General features: G+C 47.5%; 1 protein-coding gene across 4 annotated transcripts in view; it reads left to right on the top strand.

Moving 5' to 3' along the window:
• Positions 1-21,549, top strand: part of efcab11 (EF-hand calcium binding domain 11) — an 88,082-nt gene that overhangs the window by 33,807 nt on the left and 32,726 nt on the right. The window contains exon 6 of one of the 4 annotated variants that reach the window (XM_055640210.1): positions 16,014-16,714. The exons of 2 other annotated variants lie outside the window; for them this stretch is intronic. In XM_055640210.1, coding sequence (XP_055496185.1) covers positions 16,014-16,320 — 307 coding nt within the window. In that variant the 3' untranslated portion in view covers positions 16,321-16,714. Of the gene's footprint in view, positions 1-3,949; positions 4,759-16,013; positions 16,715-21,549 lie in introns of those variants that run through there. One more of the 4 variants, XM_055640213.1, reaches the window with a different exon arrangement.

Below are 21,549 nucleotides of genomic sequence, written 5' to 3'. Positions count from 1 at the left end.
ATATTGAATGGCGGTGCAGGCTCGGGCACCTATTTTCTATGTTTCTATGACCAAACATAGGCTGAATTGGCAACGTGGCTGGCACTAAGATTGTGGGCCGAAGGGCCTGTTCCTGTGCTGAACTGTTCTACATTGTTTGAAAGGAGCCTATGACAGTAGTTAGTAGAAACAAAGAACTGCAGGTGGACAAAAATGCTGGAGAAACTCAGCGGCTGAGGCAGCATCTATGGAGCGAAGGAATAGGTGACGAAGCATGAAAAGGGTACTGATTTTAAATGATCAGCCATAGTCATATTGAATGGCGGTGCTGGCTTGAAGGGCTGAATGGCCTACTCCTGCACCTATCTTCTATGTTTCTATGTTTTTGTTTCCTTTATCATTGTTACCTTTTTGCATATCTTTCATTCATTGTTTTTTATCTCTCTACATCTTGGTCTATTTCTCTCTCGTTTCCCTTATCCCTAACCAGTCTGAAGAAGGGTCTCGACCCGAAACGTCACCCATTACTTCTCTCCAGAGATGCTGCCATTCCCGCTGAGTTACTCCAGCATTTTGTGTCTGTCTAAAGTCCACTTAAAGATTGTTCCCAGCAACAGAACCATCCAACCAACAACCAGAGAGCAGTCCTGAACTGCTATCTTTGATCGGACTTTACTTACTTTATCTTGCACTAAACTTTATTCACGTTATTCCCTTTGTCATGTATCTGTACACTGTGGATGTCTCGATTGTAATATTTTATTTATTTATTTATTTGTTTTAGTTTCGAGATACAGCGCCGACCAGCGATCCCCTCCCCGCACATTAACACCATCCTACACCCACCAGGGACAATTTTTTACATTTACCAAGCCAATTAACCTAGAAACCTGTACGTCTTTGGAGTGTGGGAGGAAACCGAAGATCTCGGAGAAATCCCACTATCTCGGAGAAAATCATGCCTTGTCTAAGATTGTTAAGGGCTTGGACACTAGAGGCAGAAAATATGTTCCCGATGTTGGGGGAGTCCAGAACCAGGGGCCACAGTTTAAGAATAAGGAGTAAGCCATTTAGAACGGAGATGAGGAAATACTTTTTCTAACAAAAAGTGGTGAGTCTGTTGAATTCTCTGCCTCAGAGGGCGGTGGAGGCAGATTCTCTGGATGCTTTCAAGAGAGAGCTAGATAGAGCTCTTAAAAATAGCGGAGTCAGGGGCTATGGGGAGAAGGCAGGAACGGGGTACTGATTGTGGAAGATCAGCCATGATCACATTGAATGTCAGTGCTGGCTCGAAGGGCCAAATGGCCTACTCCTGCACCTATTGTCTATTGTCTATTGTCTTTCTGCCGACTGGATAGCACGCAACAAATGCTTTTCACTGTACCTCGGTACACGTGTCAATAAACTAAACTCAAACTCAACTCTGCTCAAACTCAAAGATGCCCAATGAGGTAGATGGAAGGTCTGATTTTGTAAGTTCATTAGTCGCAGAAGCAGAATGAGGCAATTCAGCCCATCATGTCTACTCCACCATGGCTGATCTATCTTTCCCTCACAACCACATTTTCCTGCTTTCTCCTCTGTTTGGATCTATTGTCTGATCTGTTTGGATAGCATGCGAAACAAAGCTTTTCACTGTACCTCGGTGCACATGACAATAATAAACCCAGTCTTGACCAGAACCCCAAAGGGACTCGACCTGAAATGTCACCTATTCTTTTCCTCCAGAGATGCTGCCTGACCCGCTGAGTTACTCCAGCATTTTCACACAGAGAGTGGTGAGTCTGTGGAATTTTCTGCCTCAGAGGGCGGTGGAGGCCGGTTCTCTGGATACTTTCAAGAGAGAGCTAGATAGGGCTCTTAAAGATAGCGGAGTCAGAGGATATGGGGAGAAGGCAGGAACGGGGATGATCAGCCATGATCACATTGAATGGCGGTGCTGGCTAGAAAGGGCCGAATGGCCTATTCCTGCACCTATTGTCTATTGTCTATTGTGTCTATCTTTGGTGTAAACCAGTGGAGCAGCGGTAGAGTTGCGCCAGATTCAATCCAGACTACGGGTGCTGTCTGTACGGAGTTTGTACGTTCTCCCCGTGACCTTCGTGGCTTTTCGCCGGGTGCTCCACCCACACTCCAAAGATGTACAAAGTTTGTAGGTTAATTGGTTTCAGTAAAATTGTAAATTGTCTCTAGTGTGTGTAGGATAGTGTTGGTGTGCGGGGATCGCTGGCCTGCGCAGACTCGGTGGGTCGAAGGGCCTGTTTCCGTGCTGTATCTCCAAACCTAAATCTTATTGCGCTGGCTTTGCGCTCCCGTGCTTTCTCAGTTATTCAATTGGCTTCAGTTAGACTCTTGCTGCATTTTCCCCCGTGGTTTATAATTAGCCCCGGAGAGAAGGAAAATTGTCGAACATCCAGGTGTCCTCTGAGTGGCAAAGGTATTTACTATTCACTCTACCACCTGGCTTGGTCCCCTTTGATTTTGCAGTGAGCTGCAAAGACAGCGAGAACTCTAATTAACCCATTACCTGTGTTGCTCTTGAAACACAGAGAACAGGTACAGTAACAAGAGCAACGGGTGACCCTCGGGAATCGTTGTCTTTCTACGAAGTGTACAAAATCATGAGAGGAATAGATCGGGAAGATGCACACAGTCTCTTGCCCAGAGTAGGGGAATCGAGGACCAGAGGACATGGGTTCAAGGTGAAGGGGAAAAAACTTAATAGGAATCTGAGGGGTAACTTTTTCACACAAAAAGGGTGGTGGGTGAGCCAGCACCGCCATTCAATGTGATCATGGCTGATCATCCCCAATCAGTACCCCGTTCCTGCCTTCTCCCCGTATCCCCTGACTCCGCTATCTTTAAGAGCTCTATCTAGCTCTCTCTTGAAAGGATCCAGAGAACTGGTCTCCACTGCCCTTTGAGGCAGAGAACAAGCTGCCAAAGGAGGTAGTTGAGGCCGGGACTATCCCAACGTTTAAGAAACAGTTAGACAGGTGCATGGATAGGACAGGTGGGACTGGTGTAGCTGGGACATGTTGATCGGTGTGGGCAAGTTGGGCCGAAGGGCCTGATTCCACACTGCATCACTCTATGACTATAACTCTAAGCAGCAACACATCCCATCGTGCAGAGTGATTGCCTTGCCGAGTTCTGCCTTCCAAGGACTATAAACCATGAGCAAAACGCAAAACGTGCTGGAAGAACTCAACAGGTCAGGCAGCACCTGTGGAAGGAAATAGATCAGCGACATTTCAGGGTCGGACTATTGACCTATAGTTCCCAGGCCAAAAGGAAAAAAACTGGAATAGATCGGGTAAATAGATCGGGTGTCAGAGGTTATGGGGAGAAGGCAGGAGAATGGGGTTAGGAGGGAGAGATAGATCAGCCATGATTGAATGGCGGAGTTGATTTGATGGGCCAAATGGCCCAATTCTACTCCTATCACATGATCTTATGAGAGTCTATTGCCCAGAGTAAGGGAATCGAGAACCAGAGTACTTAGGTTTAAGGTGAGGGGGAAAAGATTTAATAGGAACCTGAGGGGTAACGTTTCGCACAAAGGGTGGTGGGTATATGGAACAAGCTGCTTGTGGAGGTAGTTGAGGCTGGCATTGTTGCAACGTTTAAGAAACATTTAGACAGGTGTATGGATGGGACTGGTTTAGAGGGATATGGGCCAAACGCATGCAGGTGGGACTAGTGTGGCTGGGACATGTTGATCGGCATGGGCGAGTTGGGCCGAAGGGCCTGTTTCCACACTATGACACTGTGGACGGAGCAAGGGATGTTGTTCCTCAGAGATGCCTAAGCCGCTGAGTTACTCCAGCACTTCATGCCTTTCATCAGATATCATTTCACACTTAATGTTGGAATAACACAGCGGGTCAGGCAGCGCCTGTGGAGAGAATGTACAGTCATCTGAAGCAGGTTCCTGATCTGAAATGTCTCCTGTCCATTCCCTTCACAGATGCTGCCTGACCAGCTAAGTTCTTAGACAATAGACAAAAGACAATAAGTGCAGGAGAAGGCCATTTGGCCCTGCAAGCCAGCACCGTCATTCAATGCGATCATGGCTGATCATCCACAATCAATACCCCGTTCGTGCCTTCTTCTCATATCCCCTGACTTTGCTACCTTTAAGAGCCCTATCTAGCTCTCTCTTGAAAGTATCCAGAGAACCGGCCTCCACCGCCCTCTGAAGCAGAGAATTCCACAGACTCACAACTCTCTGTTAGAAAAAGTGTTTCCTCATCTCCGATTTAAATGGCTTACCCCTTCTTCTTAAACTGTGGTCCCTGGTTCTGGACTCCCCCAACATCGGGAACATGTTTCCTGCCTCTAGCGTGTCCAAACCCTTAACAATCTAATATGTTTCAATAAGAGCTCCTCCCATCCTTCCACACTCCAGAGTGTACAAGCCCAGCATTTGACGTCTCTTGTGTGTCCATTTTGTCATCGTTTCACGTTGCTTTTTTTTTACGGGACATTGGTATCTGCAAATTAACTGTATTTCCCACATTACACCAGCATCTACACATTTGTTGGATGTTTCAATGACGGTAAAATAAGGACAGCACAGTGGCGCAACAGTAGAATTGCTGCCTTACAGCCCCTACAGAGCCAGTGACCCGGGTTCGATCCCGACCACGGGTGCTGTCTGTACGGAGTTTGTACGTTCTCCCCGTGACCGGGTGGGTTTCCTCTGGGATCTTCGGTTTCCTCCCACACTCAAAAGACGTGCAGGTACGTAGGTTAATTGGCTTGGTGTATGTGTAACTTTTCTCAAATCGTTTGCTATGTCGCTCTTCAAGGGAGATGCTAAATGCATTTCGTTGTCTCTGTACTGTACACTGACAATGACAATTAAAATTGAATCTGAATCTGAATCTAGTGGGTGTAGGATAACGTTAGTGTGCGGGGTGATCGCTGGTCGGTGCGGACTCGGTGGGCCGAAGGGCCTGTTTCCGCGCTGTAATTCTAAACTAAACTAAACCTCTGGTCCTCAGTCTGTAGGTGATGTCGCTGGAAAAATATTTAGCTTGGAATGATGTGAATCATTCCCATCTTAGCTCCCAATGTCCGGGATCAATATCTTATCAGAGGAGTGGTCAAATACTTCTTGGCTGAGATCATTGGCTCTTTTATGTTGTTATAAAAATAAAATAAGCTAGGCCCCGGACTTTGAACAGCAGCGTTTGTAATCCTTCAGTTAAAATTCCTCCAACCACCAGGCAGGAAAAGAAAGAGACTGCTGCCGAAACAACTGGAGACCAAAGGAAAAATTCCCGAAAGGAATCCTTCATCGAAAAGGGTGTGTTTTTAGGATGTGTGTCTCTTGAGTGGCAAAGGTGTAAGTTCAATAGACAATAGGTGCAGGAGTAGGCCATTCGGCCCCTCGAGCAAGTGCTGCCATTCAATGTGATCATGGCTGATCATCCACAATCAATACCCCGTTTCTGCCTCTCTCCATATCCTCTGACTCCGCTATCTTTAAGAGCTCTATCTAACACTCTCTTGAAAGCATCCGGTGAACCGGCCTCCACCGCCCTCTGAGGCAGACAATTCCACAGACTCACAACTCTCTGTGTGAAAACGATTTTTTCCTCATCTCCTTTCAAAATGGCTTACCCCTTATTCTTAAACTGTGGCCCCTGGTTCTGGACTCTCTCAACATCGGGAACATGTTTCCTGCCTCTAGCGTGTCCAAACTCTTAATAATCTTATATGTTTCAATAACGTTGCCTCTCATCCTTCTGAATTCCAGCGTATACAAGCCCAGCCGCTCCATTCTATCAACATATGACAGTCCCACCATCCCTGGAATTAACCTGGTGAACCTATGCTGCACTCCCTCAATAGCAAGAATGTCCTTCCTCAAATTGGGAGACCAAAACTGCACACAATACTCTAGGTGTGGTCTCGCTAGGGCCCTGTACAACTGCAGAAGGGCCTCTTTGTTCCTCTTTGCTCTTTTACGTCCAAGTCATTTATAACAGAGGAGGCCCCAGCACAGATCCCTGTAGAATTCCACTGGTCACAGCCCTCGATGTAGGATGACACCCTTCCATCGCAACCCTCTTGTCCTTCTATGGCTAAGCCAGTTCTACATCAAAAGGACCAAGTCACTGAGGTTCCCATGCATCTTAATGTCCAAGATGAGCCCACAATGAGGTAGTTTATCAAACGTTTAAGAAAGATCTGCAGATGCTGGAAAAATCGAAGGTAGACAAAAATGCTGGAGAAACTCAGCAGGTGAGGCACCATCTATGGAGCGAAGGAATAGGTGACGTTTCGGGTGTAGACCCGAAACGTCACCTATTCCTTCGCTCCATAGTTTATCAAACGGAATATTAAAATCCATGTGGACAATATCCACTGCCTTCCCCTCATTAATCACCTTAGTTACATCCTCAAAAAAAAAACTCAATTAAGTTTGTAAGACATGAACCACCATGGACAAAGCCATGCTGACTGACCCAAAATGAACACATTTCCTTCTAAATGGGAGTAAATGCTATTGTGAAGATAATCCACCCCTTCTTCACCCCTCTCCCATCAGGCAAGAGGTATAGAAGTGTGAAAACGCACACCTCCAGATTCAGGGACGGTTTCTTCCAGCCGTATTCAGGGAACAGAACCATCCTATCACAACCAGAGAGCAGTGCTGAATTACAATCTGCCTCTTTGATGGCCCTCGGACTATCCTTGATCAGACTTTGCAGGCTTTACCTTATACTAAGCGTTATTTCCTTATCCCTTATTCTTACTATATCTATACACTGTAAATTGCTCGATTGTAATCGTGTATTGTCTTTCTGCTGACTGGATATCACGCAACAAAAAGCTTTTCACTGTACCACGGGTCACGTGGCAATAAATTAACCTGAGACTAAGAATGTTCTCAAATTACTTCCCTACCACTGACGTGAGGCTCGACTGCCTATCATTTCTTGGAATTTCTCCACATCCCTTCTAAAAACTCTTGATTAGTACGGGTGTCAGGGGTTATGGGGCAAAGGCAGGAGAATGGGGTTGAGAGGCTAAGATAGATCAGCCACGATTGAATGGCGGAGTAGACTTGATGGGCCGAATGGCCTAATTCTGTTCCTAGAACTTATGATACTTGTGAGACAAAGGAAGAACAATGGCTATTCTCCAGTCCTCCAAAAGCTTGCCCTTGTCAAGGCCCCTGCAATCTTCTCTTTTGCCTCCCTCATTCACCTGAGATTAAATCCATCGGCTCTGGCGATTTATCTGCCTCAATGCTCTTCAAGAGGCCCCATACTAGCTCTTGCTTGATCACAAACTGCCCTGGCTTATTAGTATTCTCCACACTGATCTCACTGTCCTCCATGTCCTTCTCCTTGGTGAATACAGATGCAAAGTACTCTCTCTCTCTCTAGCTCCATCTCCATCTCCATCTCCACCCTCCCAACAGAAGCATTCGGATATCCTCCAACATTTCCCTGAGGAGACGGCAACACCTATTATAAATGCTTTAAATCCTGCAGAGACTCGCCGTCAGAACTTATTTGGCATTTTCTGACGGACACGTAACCACGTTCATCATGCTATAAAGATGCAAATTTTGGTGATTTGGATAGATCGTTCATTTGCTGCCTGGTTCAAACATAGGAGTGTGGTTTGGCTGTGTTTACCACAGCTGAGATTTGCATGTCCATTTGAGATATGTATGCTCACCGCCCAAACACAGGGCTGCGTGTGGTTCCGCAGTGTTACCATGGCGATCATAAGATCATTTAGCCTTCCAGTGTAAAGAATCAGGGTTTATTTCCAAATTATAGAGAAATATCAACGCTCACCCCTGGCAGGGTGGACCCAGAGAGAGTTAAACGTATCACTGCACGCATCTTAATGGCCGGGGGGATTAACATGTGTGATGATAGGAAATTAATAGTTGAACCCAGCTCTGATATTAAGCTAGCAGTTGTACGGGATGTGTAAAGATATTTCCAGCAAACATCCACGCATTAGGTGTTGCAGTGTTTGATGCATTATTCAAGCATAAGGTGTAGACACGACCAGTGAATCATTTTGTGGTGCAATATTCATCTTAGAAAGTTAATAATCCATGTTCTGGTGGGAGTTCCAACGCACTCCGATCAAACCTGCCCTCCCACCCAACTCCAGCCCTTACCCGAGGACCTTTTTTGCTTTTGATGCAGAGTGAGTGAAGAACAGGTTTTTCCACCTTCTGGGGTGTAGCCAATTCAGATTCCACATTTGCTCAACACAACCAGGCTTCAGTTTGTCCTTTTGCACTGCTTTCATTCATTTGTTCACTGTTACCTTTTCACATCTCTCGTTTCCCTCTCCCCTGACTCTCAGTCTGATGAAGGGTCTCGACCCGAATTGTCACCTATTCCTTCTCTCCAGAGATGCTGCCTGACACGCTGAGTTACTCCAGTTTTTTGCGTCTATCTTCGGTGTAAACCAGCATCTGCAGTTCCTACCCACACATGCAATAAAATGTTTTTTTATTATAATAATCAGTGGCGTAGCGGTAGAGTTGCCGGCTCACAACGCCAGAGACCCGGGTTCGATCCTGACGGGTGCTGTCTGTACGGAGTTTGCACATTCTCCCGATGACCGATTAGGATTATCTCCGGGTGCTCCGGTTTCCTCCCACACTCCAAAGACGTGCAGGTTTTTAGATGGACACAAAAATGTTTGTAGGTCGTGTAGGAAGGAACTGCAGATGTTGGTATATAATCAAAGATTGACACAAAGTGCTGGAGTAACTCAGCAGGGCAGGCAGCAACTCTGGAGAACATGGATAGGTTCAAGATCCTTCTTCAACGAAAGTGCAGTGTGGTCTTTTGGGTCACTACAAGCTACAACTTCATTTATAATATCCTACAACACAGTAAATTGTACCAAAGATTTTTGTTGGGACATTTATCAGGCGGTATTTGACAACACGCTGTTGCATTCACAATAGCGGTAACACTTCAAAAAGTACTTAATTGCCTGTAAAGCTCTTTGGGATGTCCCAAGATAGTGATAGAAGCTGTATATATGCAAATTCCCCCTTCCTAAAATAAAACCAGGCCTACCATCCTGTCGCCGATGATTTACAGTTTGTTAAACGTCAAAGTGCTGATTTTAATTTGACAAGCGTGACCAAGCTTGAATGATGGCGCCCGAGATGGAGAATGACCTTCAGAGCTGCCTGCCTTTAACCAGCACTGCACAACTGATCCTGGGACAGGGGGTTCATAAATCCATATGTTCTAGGAGCAGAATTAGGCCATTCGGCCCATCATTCAACCGTGACTCATCTATCTTTCCCTCTCAACCCCATTTTCCTGCCTTCTCCCCATAACCCCTGACGCCCTTACTCACCAACAATTTGTCAATCTCCGCCCTGAAATCTCTCCCTGACTGGTTAGCACGCAACAAAAGCTTTTCACTGTGACAATAAGCTGAACTGAATTGAATTAAAAACGTCCATTGACTTGGCCTCCACAGCCGTCTGTGGTGATGAATTTACCACCCTCTGACTAAAGAGATTCCTCCTCGTCTCCACTCTAAGAGGTGAAGGGTGACGTGGTGTCCAGCATTTCTACAGCACAGGATCACAGAACACTACAACTTATCATTCACACCACGGGCGACACAGTGGCGCAGCGGTAGAGTTGCTGCCTCACAGCGCCAGAGACCCGGCTTCCATCCTGTCCTCGGGTGCTGTCTGTACGGAGTTTGTACGTTCTCCCTGTGACGTCGTGGGTTTTCTCCAGGTGCTCCGGTTTCCTCCCGCACTCCAAAGACATACAACTTTGTAGGGTAGTTGGCTTCTGTCAAATTGTAAATTGTCCCTAATGTGTGCAGGACAGTGCGGGTGTACGGGGTGATCGCTGGTGTGCGCGGACTCTGTGGGTCGAAAGGGCTGTGTTCCATGCTGTATCCCCAAAACCAACCTAAGTCTAGTGTATAGTCTAACCATAGTCTAAAGAAAAGTAACTGAGCAGGTCAGACAACATCTGCAGAGGGAATGGACAGGCGATGTTTCGGGTCGGGACCCTTCTGCAGACAGATACTGCCTGACCCCCCCGATGTTGGCCGGTGTGGGCAAGTTGGGCCAAAGGGTCTGTTTCCACGCTGTATCACTCCATGACTTTGTGTACTTTATTTTGTCTGCACTGAAACACTATCTCTATACTTATAAAACTCTGATCTTGGATGTGTATTTATTTGTGTGTGTGTGTGTTTGTGTGTAATCACGTCTTCGTGAAAAAACAACGCGGTAACGGTAAATTTTTACATATTCCGGTAGAGATTTTTCCCGTGGATTCCAAAATCGACTTATCTGAAAATGTCATGCTTTATTTCATGAGTTATTACTGAAAATGTTCAAAAGTCGGACACAAGTTTGAAATAAAGACGACTGTCTTTCACTGATGAAGTCACAATGGGTCTGCTTGCTGCCGTCTTCCTCTCACTGAGAGTGACGTCACCCCCCCACCCTTCCACCTCTCCCTCCTCCCCCCCATTACACAATAGACGCAGAAAGAATAAGCAAGTCGGGCCCTGCACTAAAGCCGCTGAACTTGCAGTCCTTAGGTCGCGGGCCGCATCCCCCCTCGCTCGGGATCCTCGGGTCAGCGTGTGGTGGGGATGCACTGCTGCATATTCGACCTGGGCTGGAGCTGATCCTGGAGCTGGAGTGAGGGAGTATTGCGTTCGGGAACCAGCCCTGCCCTGCGACACCATCTCTCTGTGCCTCTGCCCTCTCTCCCACTCCCCTGGGCCTCTCACCCACTCCCCTGGGCCTCTCTCCCACTCCCCCCCTCTCTCCCCTCTCCTCCACCCCTCATCTCTCTCCCTCCACCCCCCTCTCTCCCCCTCTCCTCTCTCCCCCCATCCTCTCTCCCCCATCCTCTCTCCCTTCCCCTTCTCTCTCCCCCCCCCCCCGCAACCTCTCGTTGAGGGGACGGGACCAACTTGGTCTAGTAACACTTAAAGATAGCGGAGTCAGAGGGATATGGGGAGAAGGCAGGAACGGGGTACTGATTGTGGATGATCAGCCATGATCACATTGAATGGCGGTGCTGGCTCGAAGGGCCGAATGGCCTACTCCTGCGCCTATTGTCTATTGTCTATAAATGTACTCTGGTATTTCCCACTGCTCACTAACTATTGTACATGAGATACATGGAACTGCAGGTGCTGGCTTACAAAAAAAAGACACAGAGAGTGCTGGAGTAGCTCAGCGGGTCAGGCAGCATCTCCGGAGAACATGGATAGGTGACGGTTCGGTTCAGGAGCCTTCTTCAGACTTCTAAACTCCAGCGTGCACAGGGCCAGAGCGATCAAACGCAACTCGTACGTCAACCCAGTCCTTCCCGGGATTATTTGCGTAAATCCCCTCTGGACCCTCTCCAACGCCTGCACATCCTTCCTCAGATATGGGGCCCAACTAATAGTAAGTTCTGCTGAGGATGCTCTTCGGATGGGCTGTCCCTTTAAGAATACAATGCAAGTAACGCATTAATCCTGAAAATCCCCACGTCTTGCCTCCATCTCACAGGTGCCCAGAACAGTGCCCCATGAGTTGTCACCTAATTACTGCTCTCCGGTGACTAGCTAAATTTCCACCTGCATTGTGTCCATTCTAAAGGCTAACTAGGGAGCAGTGACTGTGTTGGTTTGCTTGCTTGTGCCTCAGTAAAGACTGCTCTATGTTTTCCTTTCCTCTTATAAACCATCGTGAAACATCATGGTGCAGCCCCGAGTATGAAAAAGCAAAAAGAGTTTAGGTTTAAATTTATTATTGGTCACGTGTACCGAGGTACAGTGAAAAGCTTTTTGTCACGTGCTATCCTGTCAACGTGTGTCTGAAGAAGGGTCTCGACCCGAAACGTCGCCCTTTCCTTATCTCCTGAGATGCTGCCTGTCCCGCTGAGTTACTCCAGCATTTTGTGTCTATCTTCGGTTTAAACCAGCATCTGCAGTTCCTTCCGACACAGCGGAAAGACTATACATGGTTACAACCAAGCCGTCCACAGCGTACAGGAAAATACAGGGAATAACGTTTAATACAAGAGATAGTCCAGTAAAGTCTGATTAAAGATAGTCTAAAGATCTCCAATGAGGTAGATGGGAGGTCAGGACCGCTCTCTAGTTGGTGATAGAATGTTCAGTTGCCTGATAACAGCTGGAAAGAAACTGTCCCTGAAACTAGAGGTGTGCGTTTTCACACTTCTGTACCTCTTGCCTGATGGGAGAGGGGAGAAGAGGGAGTGGCCAGGGTGAGACTTATCCTTGATTATGCTGGTGGCCTTATCAAGGCAGCGTGAAGTGTAGATGGAGTCAATGGAAGGGAGGTTGGTTTGCGTGATGGTCTGGGCTGCGTCCACATCTCTGCAGTTTCTTGCGGTCTTGGGTGCTATCTGTATGGAGTTTGTACGTTCTCCCCCTGACCGTGTGGGTTTTCTCCGGGTGCTCTGGTTTCCTTTCACACTCCAAAGACATACAGGTTTGTAGGTTGACACAAAAAGCTGGAGGAACTCAGCGGGACAGGCAGCATTTCTGAAGAGAATGAAATGGGTGACGTTTCGGGTCGTGACCCTTCTTCAGACTTTTTAAGAATAAGGGGTAAGCCATTTAGAACGGAGAAGAGGAAACACTTTTTCTCACAGAGAGTTGTGAGTCTGTGGAATTCTCGGTTCTCTGGATACTTTCAAGAGAGAGCTAGATAGGCCTCTTAAAGATAGCGGAGTCAGGGGATATGGGGGGAAGGCAGGAACGAGGTACTGATTGGGGATGATCAGCCATGATCACATTAAATGGCGGTGCTGGCTCGAAGGGCCGAATCGCCTACTCCTGCACCTATTGTCTATTGTCTATTGTCAGACTAATTGGCTTCGGTAAAAAATTGTAAATTGTCCCTAGTTTGTAGGATAGTGAAAGTGTACGGGGATCGCTTGGTGGGCTGAAGGGCACGTTCCCGCACTGTATCTCTGAACTAAACTGAACTAAATGACAGGTTCAGGCAGCACTGGTTAAATGGTAGCAATATTAAATAGTAATTCTGCTTCGGTATTTTCTAGGATAGAGAGATCAGCTAGCTGGTTTGACATAATTTGAGATTAAAAATGATATATTTGCCTTTAAACTAAAAAAGAGAGATATTAAATTGAGTAATCATACTCAGAAAGAGGATATAGCCTTTATTGAAATGTATTGCATCTGAGCTTTGTAGAGGCAACCAGGAGAGTGGGAGCAGGGCAGCACGGCTCACATATAATCATTCATTCAAGAAAGGTGCAGCCCAGGCTGCCGGGAAGTAGTTGTTATACCTGCATTAGGCAGTGAGAGGGAAGAAGTCCAGGGTGTGCTGCAAACAAGCCACTTAATATCAATGTTTAAGAAAGAACTGCAGATGCCGGAAAAGGAATAGGAGACGTAGAAACATAGAAAATAGGTGCAGGAGGAGGCTATTCGGCCCTTCGAGCCAGCACCGCCATTCATTGTGATCATGGCTGATCGTCCCCGATCAATAACCCGTGCCTGCCTTCTCCCCATATCCCTTGATTCCACTAGCCCCTAGAGCTCTTTCTAAATCTCTCTTAAATCCATCCAGTGATTTGTCCTCTGTGGCAGAGAATTCCACAAATTCACAACTCTCTGGGTGAAAAAGTTTTTCCTCACCTCAGTCTTAAATGGCCTCCCCCTTTATTCTAATACTGTGGCCCCTGGTTTCTAAGACTGAAGAAGGGTCTGAAGAAGGGTCTCGACCCGAAACGTCGCCTCTTCCTTCGCTCCATAGATGCTGCCTCACCCGCTGAGTTTCTCCCACTTAATATCAATGGTCTGTAAAATCATGGAAATATCACTATAACAGGGATTCTATCTTAACCAGCCTCAAATAATTCTTTGAATAAGTAACATCATGGAGTAGTTTGAGATGTGTAAGAAGGAACTGCAGATACTGGTGTAAACCGACGATAGACACAAAAAGCTTCTCCTGTAAGTTCCGAAGTGAAAATAGACACAAAATGTCGGAGAAACAGGCAGCATCTCTGGAGAGGAATGGGTGACATTTCAGGTTGAGAACCTTCTTCAGACTGAAATGTCTTAACCATTCCTTCTCTCCAGAGATTCTGTCTGTCCCGCTGAGTTATTCCAGCATTTTGTGTCTACCTTCAGTGTAAATCAGCATCTGCAGTTCCTTCCTACACATAAGTTCTAAAAGGCCCTCGATGAATCTAGTCAATTAATGATTAAGGTCAATGCAGGCGGAGTCGGGGACAGAAGAGACATTTGTTCATCTGAGAGATAAAAGCACTTCTAGATTGCATCGATTGGAAACAGGCCCTTCAGCCCACTGAGTCCACGCCGACCATCGATCACCCATTCACACCAGTTCTATGTCATCCCACTTTCTAATCCACTTGCTACACACTAGCGGCAATTTACAGAGGGCCAATTAACCTACAAACCTGCACGTCTTTGGGATGTGGGAGGAAACCGGAGCACCTGGAGGAAACCCACGTGGTCAAAGTGAGAACTTGCAAACTCTATGACACTTGAGGCAGTAGACTGTATTTGGGCTCCATATCTGAGGATGGATCTGCTGGTGTTTGAACAGGGTCCAGAGAAAGTTTACGAGAATGATCTCAGGGATGATTGGGCTAATATATGAGGTGGGTTTGATGGTTCTGGACCTGTCCTCGCTGCACTTCAGAAAGATGAGGGGGTTCTCATTGAAACCCACTGGATAGAGTGGACATTGAAAGGATGTTTCCAGAAATGGCCTCCAGAGAACCTGGCCTCAGAATAAAAGGACATACCTTTAGAAATTTAGAATGCCTTTTATTGTCATTCAAACAAACAAATGTTTGAACAGAATTCCGTTCCCTGCCGTCATAACAGCAAAGAAAACACAGTTAACACAATTCCACACTATCCCACACACATGCCAGGTCACTGCATTGAATTACAATTAAAACACAAAGTACTTGTGCCATAACACCAGGATAAACGCTCAACCAAGGAAACCAAGTCCAATGCCAAAGAAGTATCTAAACTTTTATCTTGCAATAAACGTTATTCAGGTTATTCCCTTTATCCTGTATCTGTACACTGTGGACGGCTCGATTGTAATCATGTATTGTCTTTCCGCTGACTGGTTAGCATGCAACAAGAAAGCTTTTCACTGTACCTCGGACAATAAACTAAACTCAAACACGCTATACATAGTTTAGTTTAGAGACAGGCGGGCTTCCAAAGGCTGCAGCATGTACAAAAATATAGACACAAAATGCTGGAGTAACTTAGGGGGACAGGCAGCATCTCTGGAGAGAAGGAAAGGGTGACGTTTTGGGTCGAGACCCTTCTTCAGACTGAGATGCTGACAGGGGAGAGGATTAGTTTTGTTTAGATTAGAGATAAGGCCCAGAAAAGCACCCTTCGGCCCACCGATTCCGCGCCGACCAGCGATCCCCGCACTCTAACACTATCCTACACACACTGGGGACAATTTTTGACATTTATCCATTTATACCAAGCTAATTAACATTGTAATATTAGGGGCAGGACTGCAGGCACGGTGGCGTAATGGTAGAGCTGCTGCCTCACAGCGCCAGAGACCTGGGTTCAATCCTGACTGTGGGTGCCGTCTGTATGCAGTTTGCACGGTCCCCCTGTGACCTCGTGGGTTTCCTCCGGGTGCTCCAGCTTCCACCCGCATGCCAAAAACGCGCAGCTTTGTAGGTTAATTGGCCTCTAAATTCTCCCTGGTGTACAGGATAGAAATACTGTACGGGGTTATTGTTGGTCGGCGCAGACTCGGTGATCGGACGGACCTGCTTCTATACCGTATCTCTAAAACTAAAACTAAACTAATTGAAAGTAAGGCTGAGATTCCTGGGCGTGCACATCTCTGAAGGTCTCTCCTGGTCCCAGAACACTGATGCAATCATAAAGAAAGCACATCAGCGCCTCTACTTCCTGAGATGATTACGGAGAGTCGGTTTGTCATGGAGGACTCTCTCTAACTTCTACAGGTACACAGTAGAGAGCATGCTGTCCGATTGCATCGTGGCTTGGTTCGGCAACCTGAGCGCCCAGGAGCGGAAAAGACTACAAAAAGTAGTAAACACTGCCCAGTCCATCATCGGCTCTGACCTCCCTACCATCGAGGGGATCTATCGCAGTCGCTGCCTCAAAAAGGCAGGCAGCATCATCAAGGACCCACACCATCCTGGCCACACACTCACCTCCCCGCTACCTTTAGGTAGAAGGTACAGGAGCCTGAAGACTGCAACGTCCAGGTTCAGAAACAGCTTCTTCCCCACAGCCATCAGGTATTAAACTCAACTCAAACAAAACTCTGAACATTAATAGCCTATTATCTGTTTATTTGCACTTTATCTGTTTTATTTATTCATGTGTGTATATATTTATACACTGGTATATGGACACACTGATCTGTTCTGTATTCATGCCTTCTATAATTCTGTGGTGCTGAAGCAAAGCAAGAATTTCATTGTCCTATCTGGGACACATGACAATAAACTCTCTTGAATCTTGAATCTTGAAACGCCATCTTGCATATACACTGCATGGGCAGCTTTCAACCCAGCAGTATGAAAATTGATTTCTCTAACTTCAAGTGATCCTTGTTTTCCCTCTCTCTCTTTCCCTCCCCCGCCCTAGTTCTCCGACTATTTCACTGTCCTGATTAAATGTTACTGATTGTAAGCCTCGTTGTCAGATTCCCCTCATCTAACCATGAACCATTGTACATTTTCCTTGACCTTCGTCCCCTTTGATCTGTCGTTTTCACATCTTACTCTTCCATATCTCTGCGTCTCACAATGGAGCGGCTGGGCTTGTACATGCTGGAGTTTAGAAGGATGAGAGGGTATCTTATTGAAACATATAAGATTATTAAGTGTTTGGACACGCTAGAGGCAGGAAACGTGTTCCCGATGTTGGGGGAATCCAGAACCAGGGTCCACAGTTTAAGAATAAGGGATAAGCCATTTAGAACGAGGAAACATTTTTTCACACATAGAGTTGTGAGTCTGTGGAATTCTCTGCCTCAGAGGGCGGTGGAGGCCGGCTCTCTGGATACTTTCAAGAGAGAGCTAGATAGCGGAGTCAGGGGATATGGGGAGAAGGCAGGAACGGGGTACTGATTGGGGATGGTCAGCCATGGTCACATTGAATGGCGGTGCTGGCTCGAAGGGCCAATAGGCCTACTCCTGCACCTATTATCTATTGTCTATTGTCTATTGACTCACTCTCCCTCTGAAGAAGGGTCTCGACCCTGAAACGTTACCCATTCCTTCTCTCCAGACTGTCCCACTGAGTTACTGCGGCATTTTGTGAATATCTTTTTGTACACACTCCAGCCTTTGGAAGCCCACGTGTATCTTATCTCTAAACCATAGCTTCTATGGTCTTTGAGCAGAGATCAGGAATGACTGGTACAATACATAAGGATCACAAGGTTTTGCTCTTCACCACCTGTGGATTTGTATTAGGTCATTGCTCTTGCCTCTCCTTTCAAGATGAGAGAGACACAGCCTGTTCATTCATTCCTGATCAGTGGTCAGTCTATCTTTAAGAAAGAACTGCAGACGCTGGAAAGACCGAATGTAGACTACAATGCTGGAGAAACTCAGCGGGTGAGGCAGCATCTATGGAGCGAAGGAATAGGTGGCGTTTCGGGTCGAGACCCTTCTTCCCAGCTCTCCCACAGCCCTCCCACAGCCCACTCTCCCCCTCTTCCTTTCTTCTTCCCCCCCAAACATCAGTCTGAAGAGGAGTCTCGACCCAAAATGTCACCTATTTCTTCGCTCCATAGATGCTGCCTCACCCGCTGAGTTTCTCCAGCATTTATGTCTACCGGTGATGAGACTATGGTCGCAGGCCTCCTTTCATTATGGTGCTTTGTTTTTTTTGCAGTGTCTCTCTCTTTCCCCTTTCTTTTAAGCATTGTAGGTAGCCTATTACTGAATATGAAGTTATTGTCCTATAACATAAGTATAATGGCGGCACGGTGGCGCAGCGGTAGAGTTGCCGCCTCACAGCGCCGGGGACCCGGGTTGGATCCTGACTACGGGTGCTTGTCTGCACAGAGTTCGTACATTCTCCCCGTGACCGCGTTGATTTTCATCAGCGCCCATCATCAGTAAGAATGAACATAGAACAGCACAGCACAGGAACAGGCCCTTCAGCCCATAACATCATGATTCCTAGTTAAACTCATCACCTATGCCTCACAAGATCCATATCCCTCCATTCCCTGCTTAACCATGTGCGTATCTGAAAGTCTCTTACTGCCACTATCATATCTGCCTCCACCATCACCACTCTTGGCAGCTTGTTCCAGGTATGTATGCATCACCCACTGTGTAAAAACTTGCCCTTCACATCTCCTCTAAACTTCGCCCCATTCACCTTAAAGCTATGCCCTCTAATCAATAAGGCGCTGGTCAGGCCACATTTGGAATATTGTGAGCAATTTGAACTTCTCCTCCCCACAGCGCCAGAGTCTCGGGTTCGACTCTGTCCACGGGTGCTGTCTGCACGGAGTTTGCACCTTCTCCCTGCGACTGCGTGGGTTTTCTCCAGGTGCTCCGGTTTCCTCCCACATCCCAAAGACGTGCAGGATTGAAGGTGTATTGGCCCCACTTGCCACTAGTGTGTAGGATGCAACATGCAAAATAGAACTGAAGTATGGGTGATCGATGGGAAGGGTCGGCACAAACTCGGTGGGCTTAGTTTAGTTTAGTTTAGAGATATTAATCTCTAAACGATGTTGGCAGTCACCGAGGTACGTTGTTTCTGAAATTGTAGAGTGATGCTCAGCGCATGATCACATTGAGCCGCCGAAAACTCCTGAAGCTGTTCCTCGACCTGCTGGTTCGGTAACGGAGAGACCTGTAGCGCCTCCCTGATGGTAGGAGGGTAAACAGTCCAATGGTTGGGGTGCCAGAGCAGTCCTTGGCGATGCTGAGCGCCCTCCGCAGACACGCCTTGCTTAGATGGCCTCACAGACTCAATGGAGGGGAGAGCGTGGGGAGAACCGGTGATGCGTTGGGGTGGAGTAGATTTGATGGGCCTGGCCTAATTCTGCTTTTATCACCTATGATCTTATGACCTAAACTAATCTAAATCTAACCTAACTGAGCCAAACTAAATCAAAGCAAACTGAATGGCTTTGGAACATTTGGCCGCTCTATGAACGTGGGTTGTTGCTGTTCCTGACTGGAATAGCAAGACGACAGGTGTATTTGGCTAAATTTGTCAGTGAGCATATGGGCCTGTTGCTCTTCATAGCTTGGCAGTGCAGCTTCCTGTGAGCAAGTTGCCAAACACAAGGTAAAAGTTGCCCGTAATCTTCAATAAGATGTTGGACGTTGGCACTGTCCAGCTCGGTGAATGACCATTGGCAGGGACGCACGATTATTACAGAAGATTCAAAGAGCAGGAGGAATGAGTGAAGGAATAGTTTATTGTGAAATTCACAGTGAAATTCTTTGCTTGCATGCCCAAGGTATGCAAAGAGTCGCCACCTAAAGGGCGCTGACGAGGGTACAAAGTATCAGCGCCAGATCCACCCTTGTCCTCTGCCCCCCCCCCCCCCCCCCTCACTCTCGGCGCCCTCCCCCCCACACCGGGCCCTCCATTGTTCTCCACCCCCCCCCCCCCTAGGGCAGTCCTCCCCCCCTCCACTCGGGGCCCACCATTGTTCCCACCCTCAGCAGCGGCGTCCACACTTCCACGTGGTCCATCCACTTCCGTCGGCCGGCGCCATCATCGGCCGCCGCGCCGACCTCTCTACTAACGCAGCCGGGTCGTCTCCGGACTCCTCCGTGGCGCCAACCCGGGTCCCTGGCCGGCGGCCCCGTCGACCCACGAGGCTCCAGCCTCGGCTTCTGCGCGGCCCGCCGTGAGGCGTCCGGAGCCTCTGAAGCCTCTACACTCTGGAGTTCAGAAGGATGAGAGGGAATTTCATTGAAACATATAAGATTGTTAAGGGTATGGACACGTTAGAGGCAGGAAACATGTTCCCGATGTTGGGGGAGTCCAGAACCAGGGCCACAGTTTAAGAATAAGGGGTAAGCAATTTAGAACGGAGACGAGGAAACACTTTTTCTCGCAGAGAGTTGTGAGTCTGTGGAATTCTCTGCCTCAGAGGGCGGTGGAGGCAGGTGCTCTGGATGCTTTCAAGAGAGAGCTAGATAGGGCTCTTAAAGATAGCGGAGTCACGGGATATGGGGAGAAGGCAGGAACGGGGTACTGATTGGGGATGATCAGCCATGATCACATTGAATGGCGGTGCTGGCTCGAAGGGCCGAATGGCCTCCTCCTGCACCTATTGTCTATTGTCTATTGTCGAAGCCTCCACTCACAGGTGTTGAAGGCGTTGTGCTGTAAAAACGCACGGTGCTGGAGTAACTCAGCGGATCCGACCGCATGTTTAGTCCTAGTTTAGAGATACCGTGCGGAAACAGGCCCCTTCGGCCCACCGAGCCCGCACCGACCACCTCAGAGCACGGATCTAAAACGTCGATCTTTGAACAATGCTGGCAGGCAGACAACAGGATGTGATAAAGACCCCAGCCCCACGTTGCCCTTCTCCCTTTATGTTCACCCCCCTCCCCCCCTGCCGCCTTGTGTCATTGTAGACTTATCCAGATGGTGCTGCAGCCTAATGGGTTCTGTTTCACGGGTCAGTCAGGAAGAAGCAAGGTTGTGATTACAATCATGTAGCGGAGCTGCCTCCCCCGGGGACTGCCTTCTGTCATAGTAACGGGTCTTTTCCACACACCACCATCGTTATCCCATCTCTGGTAGAAGCCAGATGGAGCAGTCAGTCCCGCATACCTGCGTCTGTCTTGCAAATGTTACTTCCAGCAGGCTTGTTTTAAGTGATACAAAATGCTGGTTTAGAACGGGTTCTCCGCTTTAAATGACCTTTAAGGGCCTGTCTCACTTGGGCGTCATTTGCACGTCATTTACACGACATCATTTACGCGTCACGACGCGCACGTGATGCGCGCATGGTGCGCATTACGAGCGCATGGTGCATGGTGACATAAGCAGTGACGCGCGGTCGCGTGCCGCCCCAGGATTTTGGGATGTACAAAATCTTCGTGCGCCATCTGCATAATGCGCAAATGGCGCCCAAGTGGGACAGGCCCTTTAATGTTGTACAGGTCCCTAGTGAGACCACACCAGGAGTATTGTGTGCAGTTTTAGTCCCCTATTTTGAGGATGGATATTCTTGCTATTGAGGGAGTGCAGCGTAGGTTTACAAGGTTAATTCCCGGGATGACGGGACTGTCATATGCTGAGAGAATGGAGCTTGTATACTATGGAGTTTGGAAGGATGAGAGGATTCTTATTGAAACATATAAGATTATTAAGGGTTTGGACATGCTAGAGGCAGGAAACATGTTCCCGATGTTGGGGGAATCCAGAACCAGGGGCCACAGTTTAAGAATAAGGGGTAAGCCATTTAGAATGGAGATGAGGAAACATTTTTTCACACAGAGAGTTGTGAGTCTGTGGAATTCTCTGCCT

The sequence above is a fragment of the Leucoraja erinacea genome, chromosome 9 (assembly GCF_028641065.1).
Source record: "Leucoraja erinacea ecotype New England chromosome 9, Leri_hhj_1, whole genome shotgun sequence".
Lineage (NCBI taxonomy): Eukaryota > Metazoa > Chordata > Chondrichthyes > Rajiformes > Rajidae > Leucoraja > Leucoraja erinaceus.
The sequence above is the reverse complement of the archived record's forward strand: the minus strand, read 5'-3'. Positions and strand labels throughout refer to the sequence as shown.